The sequence below is a fragment of the Siphateles boraxobius genome, unplaced genomic scaffold (assembly GCF_051911475.1).
Source record: "Siphateles boraxobius isolate OS27281-9 unplaced genomic scaffold, OSU_SipBor_1 192, whole genome shotgun sequence".
Classification (NCBI taxonomy): Eukaryota; Metazoa; Chordata; class Actinopteri; order Cypriniformes; family Leuciscidae; genus Siphateles; species Siphateles boraxobius.
The window spans coordinates 74,656-97,500 of record NW_027508802.1 but is presented as its reverse complement, the minus strand read 5'-3'; the positions used below and the strand labels follow the sequence as shown (position 1 = coordinate 97,500).

Here is a 22,845-nt window from a genome sequence, read left to right as displayed (position 1 = left end):
TCTTCTCATCTCTTCTCTTCTCGTCTCTTCTCTTCTCGTCTCTTCTCGTCTCGTCTCTTCTCTTTCTCTTCTCGTCTCTTCTCTTCTCGCCTCTTCTCGTCTCGTCTCTTCTCTTTCTCTTCTCATCTCTTCTCGTCTCTTCTCGTCTCTTCTCTTTCTCTTCTCGTCTCGTCTCGTCTCATCTCGTCTCTTCTCTTTCTCTTCTCTTCTCGTCTCTTCTCTTCTTTTCTCTTTCTCTTCTTGTCTCTTCTTGTCTCTTCTCGTCTCTTCTGCTGCTCGTCTCTTCTCTTTCTCTTCTCGTCTGTTCTCGTCTCTTCTCTTTCTCTTCTCGTCTCTTCTCGTCTCTTCTCTTCTCGCCTCTTCTCGTCTCTTCTCGTCTCGTCTCTTTCTCTTCTCTTTCTCTTCTCATCTCTTCTCGTCTCTTCTCATCTCTTCTCGTCTCTTCTCGTCTCTTCTCTTTCTCTTCTCGTCTCGTCTCGTCTCATCTCGTCTCTTCTCTTTCTCTTCTCGTCTCGTCTCTTCTCTTTCTCTTCTCGTCTCGTCTCTTCTCTTTCTCTTCTCATCTCTTCTCGTCTCTTCTCGCCTCTTCTCGTCTCTACTCTTCTCTTCTCGTCTCTTCTCGTCTCGTCTCTTCTCTTTCTCTTCTCGTCTGTTCTCTTCTCGTCTCTTCTCTTCTTTTCTCTTTCTCTTCTTGTCTCTTCTTGTCTCTTCTCGTCTCTTCTGCTGCTCGTCTCTTCTCTTTCTCTTCTCGTCTGTTCTCGTCTCTTCTCTTTCTCTTCTCGTCTCTTCTCGTCTCTTCTCTTCTCGCCTCTTCTCGTCTCTTCTCGTCTCGTCTCTTTCTCTTCTCTTTCTCTTCTCATCTCTTCTCGTCTCTTCTCGTCTCTTCTCTTCTCTTTCTCTTCTCGTCTCTTCTCGTCTCGTCTCATCTCGTCTCTTCTCTTTCTCTTCTCGTCTCGTCTCTTCTCTTTCTCTTCTCGTCTCTTCTCTTTCTCTTCTCATCTCTTCTCGTCTCGTCTCATCTCGTCTCTTCTCTTTCTCGTCTCGTCTCTTCTCTTTCTCTTCTCGTCTCTTCTCTTTCTCTTCTCATCTCTTCTCGTCTCTTCTCGCCTCTTCTCGTCTCTTCTCGTCTCTTCTCGTCTCGTCTCTTCTCTTTCTCTTCTCTTTCTCTTCTCGTCTGTTCTCTTCTCGTCTCTTCTCTTCTTTTCTCTTTCTCTTCTTGTCTCTTCTTGTCTCTTCTCGTCTCTTCTGCTTCTCGTCTCTTCTCTTTCTCTTCTCGTCTGTTCTCTTCTCTTCTCGTCTCTTTTCGTCTCTTCTTTTCTCTTTCTCTTCTTGTCTCTTCTCGTCTCTTCTCATCTTGTCTCATCTTGTCTCATCTCGTCTCAGAGTCGCTGGCGTATCTGGAGCCGGCGGATGTTCAGCAGCAGCTCAGTCACTTCCAGCAGGCGTCTCGAGTCCAGGCCGATGTTTCTCCTCCTCCTCCTCCTCCTCTTCCTCCTCCTCCTCCTCTTCCCGACGCTCCCGCTGCTCCGGCCCGGCCCGACTCCATCCTCACCTGCGAGTTCTGCGAGTTCAGCTCCGGCTACATGCAGAGTCTGCGCAGACACTACCGGGACCGGCACGGGGGCAAGAAGCTCTTCAAGTGCAAGGACTGCTCCTTCTTCACCTGCTACAAGTATGACCTTTATCTCTGTGCTTTAATCCAAACTCACTCGCATCGCATTTAAGCGCTTGATTAAAATCAGGATTTCCTTATTAACTGTTTTTGATTTTTTTTTATTATATTAATTTTACGTTAACATTATATGATAACATTATTATTATTTAAGTACATTGTTTTTTTATATTTGTATTATTATTATTTTTTACTTTGTTTTGATTTTGCAACTTTTTTAAATTTACGTTTTCATGATTTCCTTATTAGCTTTTCTTCAACTCTTATTGACTTTTTAATTATTTTAATTTAACGATAACATTACATGATAACATTTTATTTTAGTAAATTTTGTAAATATTAACTTTACGTTAAATTACGTGATAAAATATTTTTTAGTGTCTTATTTTGATTGATTTTACTTTAAAATTCTTAAAATTCTTTAATTATAAGCTTTTCATCAACTCTTTTTGATTCGTTTTTATTTTTAGATTTATTTTAATTTTATGTTATCATTATATAATACAATATTTCATTTTTATTATATATATATTTTTAAAGTCTTTATTTTATTTTATTTTGACAGTTATTATATTAGCTTTTCATCCACTCACAAAACCCAGTTTGAGAAAACCTGATCTTGAAACGGCTGGAATCTAATCATCAGAATATCCCTGTGTGTGTGTGTGTGTGTGTGTGTGTATGTGTGTGTGCGCGTGCGTGTGCGTGTGTCTGTGTGCGCGTGTGTGTGCGCGTGTGCGTGTGCGCGTGTGTGTGCGCGTGCGTGTGTGTGTTCGTGTGTGTGCGTGTGTGTGTGTGTGTGTGTGTGTGTGTGCGTGTGTGTGTGTGTGTGTGTGTGTGTGCGTGTGTGTGTGCGTGTGTGTGTGCGCGTGTGTGTGTGTGTGCGTGTGTGTCTGTGTGCGCGTGTGTGTGCGCGTGTGCGCGTGTGTGTGCGCGTGCGTGTGTGTTCGTGTGTGTGTGCGTGTGTGTGCGTGTGTGTGTGCGTGTGTGTGTGTGCGTGTGTGTGTGCGTGTGTGTGTGCGCGTGCGCGTGTGCGTGTGTGTGTGCGTTTGCGCGCGTGCGTGTGTGTGTGTGTGTGCGCGTGTGCGTGTGCGCGTGCGCGTGTGTGTGTGCGCGCGTGTGCGTGCGTGTGCTTGTGCGTATGTGCGTGTGTGTGTGTGCGTGTGCGCATCTGCGTGTGTGCATCTGCGTGTGTGCGTGTGCGTGTGTGTGTGTGCGTGTGTGTGTGTGCGTGTGTGTGTGTGTGTGTGTGTGTGTGTGTGTGTCAGGTCTACGTTCACGCTGCATGTGGAAGGCGGTCACAGCAGTGGATCGGAGGAGCTTCTGAAAGACCTTCGATGCCCCTTCTGTCTGTACCACAGTAAACACAAGTCCAGCATGATCGACCACATCGTCCTGCACAGAGGTGACACACTCATGTCTAATCATTTCATTATTAGCGTTTCATCAATTTATTTCGATGTTGGTTTTCTTTTGGCTCTCTGTGTTCAGTGGGTCATTTAACTCATTGGCTCATTGATCATTTATTAATTTTTTCCTTACTTTATTTTTATTTTATCCACATAAACAAATTGTATTATACAATTGATTAGATATCATTAAATATAAATTATATTATAGAGGTTATGCATTGACACTTTCCCGCCAGAACACGGACTGAGTGTCAGAAGAGCTGCTGAGTGACTGGATTTAATAGGGAAACTGCAAAAACGCCAGTAAAACTAACGATTATCAGATTAAACTGAAGCTTGGACTCGATATAGTGTTTCTAACAACTTCCCAAAGATCCAGTGATCGTGGATATTGACATGCAGCCGGAATCGTGTTTCTGACATGTATATGAGCTTGATTTCCACGCCGGGGAAAAACATAAAGCAAATTTGCCTGTGAATGCTTTATATAAATACAATGTCTAAATCCATGTGATCACTTATATCAGTGTTATATATATCATCATATCGTCGGGCCCTAAAACTTGTGTAGTTTAGTGTCAGTGTTTATTTAAAAACATCCAATTATGCAGAATATACGACGGTAAATGTTTAATTGATGAGTTGTCAATACAATATATAACAATACAATATATAAAAATACAATATATAGGGTTTGATTTTACCCCATAATTCAGCAAATTGACACAAAATTACTGCAATCTGGATCTGACTGAATCCAGTTTCTGTGAATCGCAGCGATTCATTTGCTTCTCTGTTCTGTAGCTTTAGCAGTCTGTGAAAATATACCTCAGATTTATTGTCAAATCTATTTATATAGTCAATCTCAAAGCTCTTTCCCGTTTTAGATGCGTTTGTGCGGCATTCACGCTGAAAACAAATGCTGTCGCTCAGTGTTTCTGCCGCTCCTCGTTTACACTGAGATGAAAATGAGATGAAACTGAGATGAAGAAAAGTAAACTTGCACCTTGGAACCTATTTTACAGTTTGCGTTCTCGAGAGCTGTTGTGTGTGAATGAACGGACAGAACACATTAAAAGTTTTCTGTTGAAAGGTGTTAGCGGCCGCTAAGTTAATAACTAATGATCGTTGCGACGGAAGTAAATCAGTCAAAACTAACTTTATCTGGACAATAACTTTATTCTAGATCTGCTGTAAAGCCTAAACGATCTCTGTTACTGTAATCTCCTATTATCACTGTAAAGCTGCTTTAAAACATCTATATTGTATAAAGCGCTGTATAGACGAAGATGACTTGACCTCAGTGTTTCTTTCACTCAGTGTGTGTGACCGCAGTCACTCCGGCCGACGGTGACGTGCATGACCTCTATAGATGAATGCATTAAGAGTAGAAGGTTTCAGGTGCTGATCGATTGACTGTGTGTGTGTGTGTGTGTGTGTGTGTGTGTGTGTGTGTGTGTCAGAGGAGCGTGTGGCGCCGCTGGAGGTCTCGCGCTCGAAGCTGTCCCGTCACCTGGAGGGCCTGGTCTTCCGCTGTCATAAATGCACCTTCACCTGCTCCAGCGAGCAGAACCTGCAGATGCACATCCAGAAGCACGAGGAGCTGAAGCCGTACCAGTGCCAGCTCTGCTACTACGACAGCAAGCTCCTGCACGAGCTGGAGGCTCACCTGCGAGAGGAACACAAGGTGCCTGTCCTGACCTCCACAACACCTCTGCAGCAGCTAAAAAAAGTTACACACAGGTCCATACTGGACAAAAATGTCTGTGCGAAAAAACTTAAGCACAGACTTAAGTTTGGTCTCATTTTAAACAGGACTCCTGGAAGACTCGCTGCTAATTCACAAATGTTTGATACCATATTCCAATTGATCCGCAGGTGATCCGTAACTTTGAGCTGGTGGGGCGGGTGAACCTGGACCAGCTGGAGCTGATGAAGGACAAGATGAAGGACACGAACAGCAGCGAGGAAGAGGAGAGAGAAGAAGAGGAGGCAGACGAAGAGGAGGAGGAGATGATGGATGAGGAAGAGGAGGAGAAGCTTCCGGACGAGACGGAGGACACAGGTAACAGCAGATTCACTCATTCTGGGTGAAGATAATCAACAGGAGGTCAAACATATAACGCTGTCAAGCGCTGGATCAGAGTTACTCAAACTCGCATCAGTGACTCTCAGCTGAGACACGTCTACCTTGGCCTGTCGCGATAGTCAATAAATCAATTAATCGCACGATAAAAAAAATTACCTCGATAATTTTTCCGGCCGCGATAATTTCCATTTGCATGCTTGTTTGTTTTCCTCGTCTCTCTCTCTCTCTCTCTTTCTCTCTCTCTCTGTCTCTCTCTCTCTCTCTCTCTCTCTCTCTCTCTCACTCTCTCTCTCTCTCTCTCTCTCTCTCTCTCTCCCTCTCTCTCTCTCTCTCTCTCTCTCTCTGTCTCTCTCTCTCTCTCTCTCTCTCTCTGTCTCTCTCTCTCTCTCTGTCTCTCTCTCTCCCTCTCTCTCTCTCTCTCTCTCTCTCTCTCTCTCTCTCTCTCTCTCTCTCCCTCTCTCTCTACCAAAGAGACTGGATGACAACTCTCGGTGAACCCTCTTGTCAGTTGCAAGGTCTTTTCAGTGGCGCTTGTCAGTCACATGGCAGGGTTTCTCATACGTTCATTTATTTGTGGCGACCCGCCACAATTTTTTTGTTATTGTTTTATTTTACTAAGCCTATTTCAAATCGTATTTGATTGCCGTAGCGCATTCGCGCAGCACTACCTCTCGCTCGTCCCTCTCTCTCGCGCGCGCTCTCTCTCTCCCTCATATGAGGCGCCGTCTAGGGCTTAAATCAAACTTCATTCACGCACACATGAAACAATTCCATATGCTCAAACAAATACATATGAAATGCACAACGACACACCTAAAGTCGCTCACGCACATACACACAAACTCTACACACACACTCACGAGATGCGTGCACACACAAACTCTTCACGCACATACTCATATGAGACGCGAGCACACACACACTAACTAGTGCACATACTCATATGAGACGCGAGCACACACACACAAACTAGTGCACATACTCATATGAGACGCGAGCACACACACACAAACTAGTGCACATACTCATATGAGACGCGAGCACACACACACAAACTAGTGCACATACTCATATGAGACGCGAGCACACACACACAAACTAGTGCACATACTCATATGAGACGCGAGCACACACACACACACAAACTACTGCACATACTCATATGAGACGCGAGCACACAAACACAAACTAGTGCACATATTCATATGAGACGCGAGCACACACACACAAACTAGTGCACATACTCATATGAGACGCGAGCACACAAACACAAACTAGTGCACATACTCATATGAGACGCGAGCACACACACACAAACTAGTGCACATACTCATATGAGACGCGAGCACACACACACAAACTAGTGCACATACTCACATGAGACGCGAGCACACACACACAAACTAGTGCACATACTCATATGAGACGCGAGCACACACACACAAACTAGTGCACATACTCATATGAGACGCGAGCACACACACACAAACTAGTGCACATACTCATATGAGACGCGAGCACACACACACAAACTAGTGCACATACTCATATGAGACGCGAGCACACACACACAAACTAGTGCACATACTCATATGAGACGCGAGCACACACACACACACACAAACTAGTGCACATACTCATATGAGACGCGATCACACACACACAAACTAGTGCACATACTCATATGAGACGCGATCACACACACACAAACTAGTGCACATACTCATATGAGACGCGAGCACACACACACAAACTAGTGCACATACTCATATGAGACGCGAGCACACACACACAAACTAGTGCACATACTCATATGAGACGCGACCACACACACACAAACTAGTGCACATACTCATATGAGACGCGAGCACACACACACAAACTAGTGCACATACTCATATGAGACGCGAGCACACACACACAAACTAGTGCACATACTCATATGAGACGCGAGCACACACACACAAACTAGTGCACATACTCATATGAGACGCGAGCACACACACACAAACTAGTGCACATACTCATATGAGACGCGAGCACACACACACAAACTAGTGCACATACTCATATGAGACGCGAGCACACACACACACACACAAACTAGTGCACATACTCATATGAGACGCGATCACACACACACAAACTAGTGCACATACTCATATGAGACGCGATCACACACACACAAACTAGTGCACATACTCATATGAGACGCGAGCACACACACACAAACTAGTGCACATACTCATATGAGACGCGAGCACACACACACAAACTAGTGCACATACTCATATGAGACGCGAGCACACACACACACACACAAACTAGTGCACATACTCATATGAGACGCGATCACACACACACAAACTAGTGCACATACTCATATGAGATGCGAGCACACACACACACACACAAACTAGTGCACATACTCATATGAGACGCGAGCACACACACACAAACTAGTGCACATACTCATATGAGACGCGAGCACACACACACACACACAAACTAGTGCACATACTCATATGAGACGCGATCACACACACACAAACTAGTGCACATATTCATATGAGACGCGAGCACACACACACAAACTAGTGCACATACTCATATGAGACGCGAGCACACACACACAAACTAGTGCACATACTCATATGAGACGCGAGCACACACACACAAACTAGTGCACATACTCATATGAGACGCGAGCACACACACACAAACTAGTGCACATACTCATATGAGACGCGAGCACACACACACAAACTAGTGCACATACTCATATGAGACGCGAGCACACACACACACACACAAACTAGTGCACATACTCATATGAGACGCGAGCACACAAACACAAACTAGTGCACATATTCATATGAGACGCGAGCACACACACACAAACTTTTGCACATACTCATATGAGACGCGAGCACACACACACAAACTAGTGCACATACTCATATGAGACGCGAGCACACACACACAAACTAGTGCACATACTCACATGAGACGCGAGCACACACACACAAACTAGTGCACATACTCATATGAGACGCGAGCACACACACACAAACTAGTGCACATACTCATATGAGACGCGAGCACACACACACACACACAAACTAGTGCACATACTCATATGAGACGCGATCACACACACACAAACTAGTGCACATACTCATATGAGACGCGAGCACACACACACACAAACTAGTGCACATACTCATATGAGACGCGAGCACACACACACAAACTAGTGCACATATTCATATGAGACGCATGCTCACACACACAAACTAGTGCACATACTCATATGAGACGCGAGCACACACACACAAACTAGTGCACATACTCACATGAGACGCGAGCACACACACACAAACTAGTGCACATACTCATATGAGACGCGAGCACACACACACAAACTAGTGCACATACTCATATGAGAGGCGAGCACACACACACAAACTAGTGCACATACTCATATGAGACGCGAGCACACACACACAAACTAGTACACATACTCATATGAGACGCGAGCACACACACACAAACTAGTGCACATACTCATATGAGACGCGAGCACACACACACAAACTAGTGCACATATTCATATGAGACGCATGCTCACACACACAAACTAGTGCACATACTCATATGAGACGCGAGCACACACACACAAACTAGTGCACATACTCACATGAGACGCGAGCACACACACACAAACTAGTGCAAATATTCATATGAGACGCATGCTCACACACACACAAACTAGTGCACATACTCATATGAGACGCGAGCACACACACACAAACTAGTGCACATACTCATATGAGACGCGAGCACACACACACACACACAAACTAGTGCACATACTCATATGAGACGCGAGCACACACACACAAACTAGTGCACATACTCATATGAGACGCGAGCACACACACACACAAACTAGTGCACATACTCATATGAGACGCGAGCACACACACACACACAAACTAGTGCACATACAGATATGAGACGCGAGCACACACACACAAACTAGTGCACATACTCATATGAGACGCGAGCACACACACACACACACAAACTAGTGCACATACTCATATGAGACGCGAGCACACACACACAAACTAGTGCACATACTCATATGAGACGCGAGCACACACACACAAACTAGTGCACATACTCATATGAGACGCGAGCACACACACACAAACTAGTGCACATACTCATATGAGACGCGAGCACACACACACAAACTAGTGCACATACTCATATGAGACGCGAGCACACACACACACACAAACTAGTGCACATACAGATATGAGACGCGAGCACACACACACAAACTAGTGCACATACTCATATGAGACGCGAGCACACACACACAAACTAGTGCACATACTCATATGAGACGCGAGCACACACACACAAACTAGTGCACATACTCATATGAGACGCGAGCACACACACACAAACTAGTGCACATACTCATATGAGCGCGAGCACACACACACAAACTAGTGCACATACTCATATGAGACGCGAGCACACACACACAAACTAGTGCACATACTCATATGAGACGCGAGCACACACACACAAACTAGTGCACATACTCATATGAGACGCGAGCACACACACACAAACTAGTGCACATACTCATATGAGACGCGAGCACACACACACAAACTAGTGCACATACTCATATGAGACGCGAGCACACACACACAAACTAGTGCACATACTCATATGAGACGCGAGCACACAAACACAAACTAGTGCACATACTCATATGAGACGCGAACACACAAACACAAACTAGTGCACATACTCATATGAGACGCGAGCACACACACACAAACTAGTGCACATACTCATATGAGACGCGAGCACACACACACATACTAGTGCACATACTCATATGAGACGCGAGCACACACACACAAACTAGTGCACATACTCATATGAGACGCGAGCACACACACACAAACTAGTGCACATACTCATATGAGACGCGAGCACACACACACAAACTAGTGCACATACTCATATGAGACGCGAGCACACACACACAAACTAGTGCACATACTCATCTGAGACGCGAGCACACACACACAAACTAGTGCACATACTCATATGAGACGCGAGCACACACACACAAACTAGTGCACATACTCATATGAGACGCGAGCACACACACACAAACTAGTGCACATACTCATATGAGACGCGAGCACACACACACAAACTAGTGCACATACTCATATGAGACGCGAGCACACACACACAAACTAGTGCACATACTCATATGAGACGCGAGCACACACACACAAACTAGTGCACATACTCATATGAGACGCGAGCACACACACACAAACTAGTGCACATACTCATATGAGACGCGAGCACACACACACAAACTAGTGCACATACTCATATGAGACGCGAGCACACACACACAAACTAGTGCACATACTCATATGAGACGCGAGCACACAAACACAAACTAGTGCACATACTCATATGAGACGCGAACACACAAACACAAACTAGTGCACATACTCATATGAGACGCGAGCACACACACACAAACTAGTGCACATACTCATATGAGACGCGAGCACACACACACATACTAGTGCACATACTCATATGAGACGCGAGCACACACACACAAACTAGTGCACATACTCATATGAGACGCGAGCACACACACACAAACTAGTGCACATACTCATATGAGACGCGAGCACACAAACACAAACTAGTGCACATACTCATATGAGACGCGAACACACAAACACAAACTAGTGCACATACTCATATGAGACGCGAGCACACACACACAAACTAGTGCACATACTCATATGAGACGCGAGCACACACACACATACTAGTGCACATACTCATATGAGACGCGAGCACACACACACAAACTAGTGCACATAAAAGTTGATTGATCTTTGAAAAAGTGTACCTGCATTATTATGCCATTATGATTTCCATTACACGAGAGTAGATGTTAAAACTTCATGCTGATTTGTACTCGGCTTTCGCCAAGATAATCACCAACTAAGACGTAGCTTTACAGTAACCTATGCTTCTCCATCCATTTACGCTTCTTTCCATCTGGTGACGTGAATCTTCTGTCTGGTGTTAATAGTGTATTGCGCGTCAGCACACACAACGGCTGCAACCACAGTGCGGTCCCCCCATAACAACCCTCTGGATTGAGCGGAGTAGGGAACATCTCTAGGGTCTTCAAGTGGGCAAATTCCGTCCTCAGTGTTTCGTCGACTAGCCCACGACACCTCAAGAGGGCTCGACAGTGACTCTGACACATCATTATTTTAGATTAAAATGGTCTCAGAACAACAATATTATTGTTTATTATCAATATTATCGTTTATCGCAATAATTTCTTGGACAATTAATCGTCCAGCAAAATTTGTTATTGTGACAGGCCTGCGTCTACCTAGAAAGAAAGAAAGAAAAGTTAGAAAGAAAGAAAGAAAGAATAGTTAGAAAGAATGAAAAGTTAGAAAGAAAGAATGAAAAGTTAGAAAGAAAGAATGAAAAGTTAGAAAGAAAGAATGAAAAGTTAGAAAGAATGAAAAGTTAGAAAGAAAGAATGAAAAGTTAGAAAAAAAGAAAGAAAGAAAGAAAGAATAGTTAGAAAGAAAGAAAGATTAGAAAGAAAGAAAGAATAGTTAGTTAGTTATAAAAGAAAGAAAGATTAGCTAGAAAGAAAGAAAGAAAGATTAGTTAGAAATAAATATTAGTTAGAAAGAAAGAAAGAAAGAAAGAAAGAAAGAAAGATTAGTTAATAATATTTGATGATAGTGGTGCTGACAGAATTACTGTTATGGCCAGATTTATTAAACAGGGCATATGAGTGTGAGAACTATAAAACAGCGCGGATGACAGTGTAAAGTTCTGCGCGTTATTTACTTACGACTCGCTAATGAACAGATCACAAACGCAGTCAGATCATTTCCATAATGACCCAGCAATCTTCCAGCGTCTGGTGTAAGACATGCTTTTTTTGGCCGATAAATAATGCGAGTACACCAGTACATAGGCCTATGTCACGAAAATGTCGTCTTTTAGTCGGGATGCAGCTCTATCCGGTTAGCTTTTTACAATGGCGGAGTCCGATAGATACCGCTGGACCAAATCTCTCCGCGACCTGCCTAACGCGGTCAACAACTGACCGACGATGGGGCTGATTAACACCCGTTATTCCAGGGAAACCGGCTTGGTATAGTATTGGCTTTAAGTCTATTCCGACCACTTTCCTGGACGTAACGTTAGATGCTCTCCTTTTCAAACTGCGAACGAAAGTGCTGCCCCGGAGAATATTAAAAGAAGGCCCCTCATCCCTCATTATTAGCCTAACCCAAGACTTGCGGAGTGTTTCGTCCTCCGGAAAGCGTGAAAGCTGAGGTATGGCTGTCTACATCCTGATGAAGAGCAACCCGGTACACTACAACAACAGCTGCGGGTCCAGTGAGGTAAACGTTTCTATGGTAACAGCGAGTTGGACCAATCAGCAGACGTTGCTGCTACGCTTAGGATTGTGGGTAGTGTAGTTTTTTTTCATAAGATCGCAGATAAAACATGTTTTTCTTAAAACAAGGTTGATTTCCTTTGTTTCACAACCTCATAGCTCATGGTCAGTCTACCTCGGATGGTTTAGACATTATGGCTGATAATCTGAATCCTTATCGTGAAATACTGTTGACCGGAAGTTCTGTATCCCTACTCCGCGTTCCGGAAACAGGAAGTGTGACATAGGCCTATTGACGAACGCAAACCTTTTCATTTCCATCCTCTGCTCCATACATTTTGCACCTGAAAGGGAAACTCATGCATATGCAATAAGATCAGCCGCAGATAATACCCGTGTTCACGTCTGTTCAGCGCTTATTCTCACTGCGTGTGTTTAGTAAATCCTGACATTTGTTTTTAACACCAAAGAGTGTGCGCGCTGGAGCGAGCCGTTAGTAAATCTGACTCTTAGTCTCCTACAAAACATTGATGAATACAATTTTGTTCTCACTTTTCGTGACTTTGAGATTGAAATCTACAGATGCAAACGGATAAAGTGCAGTAAAGTAAACTCTAGAGTGTTTTCTATACACTAGTCCGTCAAGCTTTGGAGGCAAATAGAGCTCAAATCTGAAAAAAAAAAACAATCATGTAGTGTCTTCATTACGGCCCTTTTGCACAAAACATCACGATTAGGCGACGTAAATGTACGAAACAATTGATCCCGAAACAATAGACGCCGTCCAATTAGATTTGAGCTTTTATGAGAGAAGAAAATGAGTGCTGAGTTTAAGTTATCTCCGGTGTCTGAGAACAGATATGTGAAATGAGTGTTTGATTTTATTAATAAAACAGCCTTTTCACACAAAATCAACGCTTCAACCCGTCTGATATACATATAGAGGCATTTCTCATGTCTATGAGTGTGATATTACTCATAAATATCCATGATACAGCTTTTATTCTTCAGCTCAATCGTATATTAATAGGAGAATAAATCAGTTTGAATAAGGAACGCGATATCTTTGTCATAGTTTCCTTTCAATGGTTAAAGTTACAACAGTCATTGCATCCGCTGCACTTTATTTGTTCCATGTTTTATTAGCTTATTTTTATTTATATATTTACTTTTTTTTAAGAATTTGAAAGATAATAAAGATATTGTTTGATAAGTGAGATCTCTGATTGTAGTCCTTCAAAACCAATAAAAGTCGTGCTTAAAGTCCTGGAATTTCATTTTACAGTGTCTGTACGAACCCTGGGTTAAGAAATATCTAATGAATCAAATACACACACACACACATATACATATATATATATTACCTGAGCTAAAGCATTACTGTAAATCAGGACTGCAGTGTTCTTTAGATAAAAGCATCTGAATGTAAATGTAAAATGTCACTGAATTGGTTGTAAGATCCTGATGACATGTTGAATGTTTAAGAATCTGTTTGCCGTTTGCTCAGTGAGTGTTGTGTTAAGGTTGTGTTAAGGTTGTGTTCAGGTTGTGTTCAGGTTGTGTTAAGGTTGTGTTGTGCTGGTGTTGCAGGTGCTCCGGAGTCTCCTGTGAAACGCTATCCGTGTGAGTTCTGCGGACGCACGTTCACGCTGAGCATTGAATGGGAACGACACGTCCTTCGACACGGCATGTGAGTCTCACGATTCAAATCAAATCACAATCCTGTCGTTTATTACTCGCTTCGTGTCGCTCCAACCCGTAAGACTTTCCGTCATCGTCAGAACATTTCTGCGCCTCCGCTGAAACTCGCTTCACAACATTTATAAAGAGAAAATAAATCCATATGAGTGAAGCGGTTTAATCCAAGCTTTCTGAAGAGACACGATTTCTTTATATGAGGAAGAGATCGAATGTAGGCTTTGATTCGCATATAAATCATAAACAGAAGTTTTTCACATGCGAGAACAAACCTCACTGGTTCTTCAGCTTCTGTTTGACCAAATTTAAGCGCATATGGATTTATTTTACAATTTTGGGTGTAGGGTTGGGAATCAAAAATCAACTCTGGAATCGAATACTTGAGGTCAGGAATTGAAAAAATAATTTGTATTCCTCTTATCGATTTCTCTGTGAGCATTTCGATATGAGTTTAAGCCATTGAAGCGTGAGAGAGAGTTTCTGTGTTGGTGTGTATCAGTATACTGGATCTGTGCAGCTCATAAAGTGACAGCACTAATATTCCTGCTCTATAATAACACTAATCACACAACAGAAGACACAGAGAATAATCACTCGTTCTTCACTGAATAACTTTATAACTATATTTGTAATGTATATTTTATTTATAAAGTTCAGTGTTATTCCACATTTGATTACAGTTTCTGAACCTGAAAATCTTAAAACACTGTTTATTTCAATCGTATCTTTGTTCAGTTAATTTTATAATTTTTTATTTGTTCTTGTTTTTAAATTACTGAGATTTTTAAACCACAGGCAAACGTTTCTTGTGTAAGTGTTCTTTAGCCTGTTTATGATATTCAGCTACAATTACATGTTTTTCAATAGGACTAAATGTGAAAACTAAGTTATTTTTATCTTATCGGAATTGAAATTAGGAATCGAAAAGAATCAGAATCGATAAGCAGAATCAAAATCAAATCGTTAAAAATCCGAACGATCCCCAGCCCTACTTGCGTGAACAGACTTTCAATGAAGGGACAGAAATCTGAAAGATGAACGAAAGTCTTCCGGGTAATTAATGACAGGATTTTAACTCTTATAAAATGTGGCACATTAATCCGCCTGTAAATCTGAACACACATCTGATGTTTTCAGGACTGTTAACGACAGCAAGAAAGACGCCAGTCCTGTTCCCTCATCAACTCTGCCTCTGATTGGTCCAGCAGCTGTGATTGACAGGGGGATCGACCAATCCACTAACACTGTGGACGCTGCAGGGGCGGATCAATCTGACCAATCCAAGAGTCCGATTCAGAACCAGGAAGACGAGAAGACCAAAAACAACGACCCCTAGGAGCAAAAGGAACGCTGTAGTGAAACACGTCGTTTGGCTTTAGACGTGGTTAAGAATGTCGTACGTTTGTCTGTCCGTTTATCATTTGTTTTGGCTGCTTGTTTTTGGTTTAAAAAAAAGCTAGATTTGGAGTATCGGTAGATGTTTGTTCAGTTGCTGAATCTTACACTGAATTTTACAAAGTGTGACTTGGTCCCTCAGGACAGATGTTGATATATTGGTAACCAATAGTGAATGAAACCGTGAAGTCGATATTCCGATCGAATCCCGAGTCAGTCCGTAAGCCTGAGATTTCCCCGTTCGAAGCCCTTCTCAATGTTCCTTTCAATGCACTTTCCCATTCGTTTATGAAAGATAACAGCGTCCGATAAGAATCGAATGTCTTCCGCCGCGGTGAACGCACACACACACACACACTGATAGTCTTGAAGACGGTGTGTCGCGCGTAACGTTCGTCACAGACGAGAAACCACACGAAACGCGGGAAGGGTTTCGGATTCGGTCGGAACGCCGACACACGGTTTCTGTTTTTTTTACATTTTAGCCTTGCGTTAATCTTCCCGTAGCTGAATTCCTTGAGGAATAGTTGTTTATCTAGATAATCTTGATTATTTTAGACATGATTTTAGAGTATCAACACTTGCCCAGCCCAGAAAAAAAAAACTTGTAGCAAATTGCTACTTTTTATTGAGGATTTCGACCTCTTCCCGGCTCACTTCCACTTCATTTTAATAACGTTGAACATCGATGGATTAAAAAAATCACGTGTTTCTGCCGATCTCAGGTAGATTCTCCTCCCGTACGGATGGTTAAAGGAGTATTCCGGGTTCAAAACAAGCAGCTCAGTTTTTACACTGGAACAAAGATGCAAGATTCAGTGTTTTTCTGCACCGTAAACGTGATTTTCTTAGGCCCTGTTTACACGAGAACGATTCCGGGTGAAAACGTAAAAATATTTTATCGGATGTGCCTTTCGTTTACACAGCGACGGCGTTTTGGGGGCTTAAAAACGCAAAAAAGTGAAACCAGCCTCCAGAGTGGAAATCTTAAAAACGCTCCACCATTGCGTTCCCGTCTAATTGGTAAAAACGCAAATCTGCTCACGGCGGCTCTCGTCGCGTACGCGTTTACGTCACAGGCATGCGCCAGTACAGGAAAATAACAACCAACATGTCGGATTATTTCCATACGTCCGACCTTCACGTTGCCCTAGCAGCTGATAAACGTACAAGAGTCTTTTCAGCAGTTGTACAAAATATTCTCAGATATTGGTGTTGTTGTGTGGCAGTGCTCCACATCGCCCCCTAGCCGCCTGGAGTACACACTACTTTTGCGTCACCATATACACGCGGATTTCCCCCCCATAACGCTTGTCTAAACGCAGAATAAAAAGTGATAACGCAACGCCACTTTTGCGTTTTCTCTTCAGATCGTTCCCGTGTAAACATAGCCTTAGTGTCCGTATAAGCTGAAGGACGATCCCGTCACTTTCGGTTCTTGAACTCGGATTGTTCCTTTAAAAGAGGATTTTCTCCAGTTTCTCCGGAAGCTTTTCCCCAGTTAGGCTGAGATTGTACGTGATGGAAGTTGCTGCTCGAAAACCCCAAAGCCTTATATGTTAGACGCTTCTACTGGATCATCATCTAAACACACGACGACTCAAAACAAAACCTCTCCTCTGTACCAAAAGTGTCGCTTCCCAAAGTCCCAAAGCAAGATATGATTGTCTTTCCCGAGCAATGACTGGACATTGCTGAGGGCGAAACCCAGTTGCCTTCTGGGTAATCTGCATGCTGTTTTGCAGCCGTGTATAAACTCCAAGCTAAGTGTTTGAAACTGAACGGGGTCTGTTCCTTTAAGTGTTGTTCTGATATTTAACTTAACAAAAAAAAAAAATAGAGAGAAGAAAAATACAAATCAATAGATGACGTCTCTTTTCGTTTTTAGCTCTCCACTGTTCAAAGCTGTTGTAAATGTTCGGGTTAAGAAAAAAAAAACTTTTGTACCCTTAAAAAGCCCTTCATAAGGAGTAGCCCAGCCTTTCTAAAAGACACCCGTGTAGAAAACCATCAGAAATAAGCTTTTAAGACTATTGTGACACACTGGATATCTGTATATATATATGCTTTAGTTTTTCTGGTTTCCCTTTAATCCTCGGCGCCATAGTTGACCTTAGATCTCCTGCGTTTGGCCTTCTGTGAAACTCCTGATGATTTCTGATGGTGGGTTGTGATGTCGACTAGACTGGTTGTTTACAGTTTTATTCCTTTGCTTTCTCTATATTCTGTAAATATTGTAATTCATTGTCTTTTTTTAACTTGGTAATAAAGTTATCAGATAACCTAAACACACACGCTTCCTCGTTTTCTGTTTAGGAAAACATATCAACTGTTTAAACATATCAATATTTTCCATATTCTTATATTGTTTTAACACATTTATTTGCTTATTGTTTTACAATAAGCACTGTGAACTAACATGAACATTTATATTAACTGGCATTAACAATGGTTAATAAATGCTGTGAAAATATATTGCTTATTGTTAGTTGATAATGTAACAAATTAAACCACCTTGTAAAGTTTTTTCAGTTACTTATCCAGTTATTTAAATGTTTTAAAACTTTTTTTCTTGATTTTTCTTCAAACATTATGGGAACGTTACTTTTGAATTTTCTCTTTAACGTTTAAAAAACGTTAGACAAACGTCCATTTCAGAAAAAAACGTTCCATGAATGATGTATATTTTTTTTATTTGACTTTATTTATCCTTTATTTTACCAGGTGATGTCCCATTGAGATATTCAAATCTCTTTTACAAGGGAGCCCTGGGGAATTTATGTATAAATAATGTTTATGTTTGATCGTTTTGAGAACATTATAAAAGACCAGATAGCTTTTAACGAACGTTCTATTAACGTTACTTGAAGAACGCTTGTTCATAACATTGAGAGAACATTGACAAACTCCCTTTTTTTTGTTTTTTAATCAGAAACAAACCAACAGGAATAGATTATAAGGGCATGTCTGTGAACTGAGGCACTTGCATTTAATACGAGATTTTACAAGCATTTCTCCAGTTTAATCAAATGTCTACTCAAAACTCAATGATTAAAGGAAACATATCTTACATTCAACATTCATCTTTATCTTGGAAACCCCTTGAGGAGTGTCAGTGTTATTATAATGCGAGAATAATAAACGCTTGTGTTCAAGGACAAAGTGTCATGAGTTGAAAACAGTGTTGAAATACGATGCAATTTTGGTGTTTCCCAGTTCCAGTGTTATGAGGTCAGAGGAAAACACGGATAAAACCCACAGAGACCAGCGCTTTCCACATGAGACTGGATCTGCAGAACACCAGAAACTGAGCAGGAAAGCTAGGAACTGAGCAGGAACGCCAGGAACTGAGCCGGAACACCAGGAACTGAGCAGGAACGCCAGCAACTGAGCAGGAACGCCAGGAACTGTGCATGAACGCCAGGGAACTGAGCCGGAACACCAGGAACTGAGCAGGAACACCAGGAACTGAGCAGGAACGCCAGGAACTGAGCAGGAACGCCAGGAACTGAGCAGGAACGCCAGGAACTGTGCATGAACGCCAGGAACTGAGCCGGAACACCAGGAACTGAGCAGGAACCGAGCCGGAACACCAGGAACTGAGCAGGAACACCAGGAACTGAGCAGGAACGCCAGGAACTGTGCATGAACGCCAGGAACTGAGCCGGAACACCAGGAACTGAGCAGGAACACCAGGAACTGAGCAGGAACGCCAGGAACTGAGCAGGAACGCCAGGAACTGTGCATGAACGCCAGGAACTGAGCCGGAACACCAGGAACTGAGCAGGAACACCAGGAACTGAGCAGGAACGCCAGGAACTGAGCAGGAACGCCAGGAACTGTGCATGAACGCCAGGAACTGAGCCGGAACACCAGGAACTGAGCAGGATCTGAGCCGGAACACCAGAAACTAAGCAGGAAGGCCAGGAACTGAACGGGAATGCCAGGAACTGAGCGAGAACGCCAGGAACTGAGCCGGAACACCAGGAACTGAGCAGGAACACCAGGAACTGAGCAGGAATGCCAGGAACTGAGCCGGAACACCAGGAACTGAGCAGGATCTGAGCAGGAACTTCAGGAACTGAGCAGGAATCCCAGGATCTGAGCGGGAACGCCGGGAACTGAGCAAGAACGCCAGGATCTGAGCGGGAACGCCAGGAACTGAGCAGGGACGCCAGGATCTGAGCGGGGCTGCAGGAACTGAGCGGGAACGCCGGGAACCGAGCGGGAACGCCAGGAACCGAGCCAGAATGCCAGGAACGGAGCGGGAACGCCAGGAACCAAGCGGGAACGATAGGAACCAAGCAGGAATGCCAGGAACCGAGCCGGAACGCCAGGAACTGAGCAGGAACGCCAGGAACTGAGCCGGAACGCCAGGAACCGAGCCGGAACGCCAGGAACTGAGCAGGAACACCAGGAACCGAGCTGGAACACCAGGAACTGAGCGGGAATCCCAGGATCTGAGAGGGAATGCCAGGAACCGAGCCGGAACGCCAGGAACTGAGCAGGAACGCCAGGAACTGAGCCGGAACGCCAGGAACTGAGCCGGAACACCAGGAACCGAGCAGGAACACCAGGAACCGAGCCGGAACGCCAGGATCTGAGCAGGAACGCCAGGATCTGAGCAGGAACGCCAAGATCTGAGCAGGAACGCCAGGATCTGAGCAGGAACACCAGGATCTGAGCAGGAACGCCAGGATCTGAGCAGGAACGCCAGGATCTGAGCAGGAACGCCAGGATCTGAGCAGGAATCAGTTCCTGATCAGTTCCTGATGGGGTGGTGATGGCGCAGTGGATAACACACATGCCTTTGGTGTGAGAGACCCGGGTTCGAATCCACTGTGAGACATCAATGTGTCCCTGAGCAAGACACTTAACCCCTAGTTGCTCCAGAGGCGTGCGACCTCTGACATATATAGCATATTGTAAGTCGCTTTGGATAAAAGCGTCAGTTAAATGAATAAATGTATGTAATGTAATGTAGGAGCGCCAGGAACTGAGCAGGAACTGATCCGGAATGCCAGGAACAGAGCCGGAACGCCAGGAACCGAGCAGGAACACCAGGAACTTAGCCGGGGTCAGTGTTTCTCCAGGGTCGAGGAGGACACACACTGCAGAATCACTGGCGGATGACAAGCCTCCACATGATGAAAGTTTGACCTTCAAGGGATCAATAGGAGCTTTTAGTGGATATTGGTCAAATGAGACCTTATTGTAAAGTTTTTTTATATTATTTTATTAAAATTATTTTTTTAAATCATTTTGTTCATCAAATCAAACACGCAGAAATACTTTTTTTTGTTAAGAAAACCAAAAAGGGATTGTATTTATAGATATGATCATATATGATTCCAATTTATCATATGTGTATTCATATAATCATATAAAATATCATATATGATTCCAATTCATGAATTTTTGAAGAAAACACCCTTAAAATATGGTTATTGAACATTCTATTTAAACAAATGAAAGGAAAATGTACTTAAATTTTATACATGCCTTTGATAGACGCTCCTATTCTAATCATCTTTACAAAAATATGTATAACGTTCCCATTAAGCTATGAAAACGTTGTTTTCTGAATGTTCAAGAATTTTAAATGTTTGAAAAAGTTCTTGAAATGGAACATTGTATCATTCTTCAAACATTATGGGAATATTACTTTTGAATGCAACATTCTAAAACAGTCACGTTAGACGTCCAACTGAAACATTTCAGAAAAAATGAACGATGTATAAATAATATTTTTTTTCTAATGTTTTCATAACATTATTAAAGACCAGACAACTTTGAACAATCGTTACTGGAAGAAAATTCGTTCATAACTTTAAGAAAACTTTAAAAAATAAATATTAAATCATGAGCAATTTTAATGATCAAACCAGATTTCTGTAAAGGCATGTCATTTTTCATTGGGTGTTTTGTCACTTCACTGGCAGTGTTAGCTACATTAGACCTGCGTATAAAATATTTGAAATGCATAAACATACTGTATTACCGCCGGTTTGAGCAGACGAGATAAAGACATCACGTCTGAAACACAGCAGAAGATGCTTTTATTTCACAGCTATAACATCATCTTTTAAAAATATCTGCTAGACATGAGGGATCAGCGGATCAGAACATCAGAGAGTGTTTCGGGAAGGAATGAGACCCTGGAGACCCTTCGACACACACAAAGAAGAGTCTGATGAGAACCACACGTTTCTCAGGAATATTCCCAACCTTCCCTTCACTGCTGTAAATGAAAACACGTTCATGTCACGATCAAACCAGTGCAAAGATAATGCATTTCTACTGCCGGTTCTGTGTGTTTTAGTGCAGTTACCTTTATGCATTTAAGTTATTAACTCTGCTGAATGAATTTTTATTTTTTATGAACAAACATTATTCTCGTGTTTATGAACAAACGTTAAACCCATAATGTTTATAGAGTGCATTAGTGTTTTTCAGAGGCGTTCCTAAAGTATTTTTACCATTCATTGGATTTAAAAAATAAATAAAAAGGGCTTTGTTAAAGCATGATTAATTCTGCTGAATGAAAAACAAAGTTAATTTTCTTTAATAGTTCATCTTAAATGTTTGTTGTGTGTCTGTTAAGAATGCTTATACAATGTTCAGGATAAGAGTCGATCTGTACTGTAATATCAGTGAGTCACACAAAGATTTTGTTGAAAGGTTAATTTAGTTGAATTTACCTAACCTAGTTAAGTAGATTTTACTTAACTCTATATTGGAAATTAAATAAATGATATATTTATATGTTAAGTTCAGTAGTATAAGTAGATTTTGCCTGATAATAACAGGTCAGTTGTACAGAACAGTAGCAGTAAAATGTGTTAGTGCAAATTGTTACGAGGATTTTATCAAGTAAATCCTAGTTATTTTTTTCAGTGAATAAATCACTGCAAATGATCAGTATCATCATTTACTCCGTCATGTCCTTTCTTTCTTATGTGAAACACAACAGTAGACGTTTCACATGCATGTGTCGTTGATTTCGAGCTGGACAGACTCACTGAACATCTGATGTGTTTCAGAGAAGATAAAGCACACACAC

The 22,845-nt window shown here is 42.5% G+C and overlaps 1 protein-coding gene across 3 annotated transcripts in view; it reads left to right on the top strand.

Annotated features, from left to right (window-relative positions):
• znf462 (zinc finger protein 462) overlaps nucleotides 1-22,845 on the top strand; it is a 111,738-nt gene that overhangs the window by 49,433 nt on the left and 39,460 nt on the right. For 2 of the 3 annotated variants that reach the window (XM_077235444.1, XM_077235445.1), the window contains exons 8-12: nucleotides 1,384-1,672; nucleotides 2,941-3,077; nucleotides 4,548-4,771; nucleotides 4,963-5,149; nucleotides 14,280-14,379. In XM_077235444.1, coding sequence (XP_077091559.1) covers nucleotides 1,384-1,672; nucleotides 2,941-3,077; nucleotides 4,548-4,771; nucleotides 4,963-5,149; nucleotides 14,280-14,379 — 937 coding nt within the window. Of the gene's footprint in view, nucleotides 1-1,383; nucleotides 1,673-2,940; nucleotides 3,078-4,547; nucleotides 4,772-4,962; nucleotides 5,150-14,279; nucleotides 14,380-15,524; nucleotides 18,071-22,845 lie in introns of those variants that run through there. The other variant, XM_077235446.1, reaches the window with a different exon arrangement.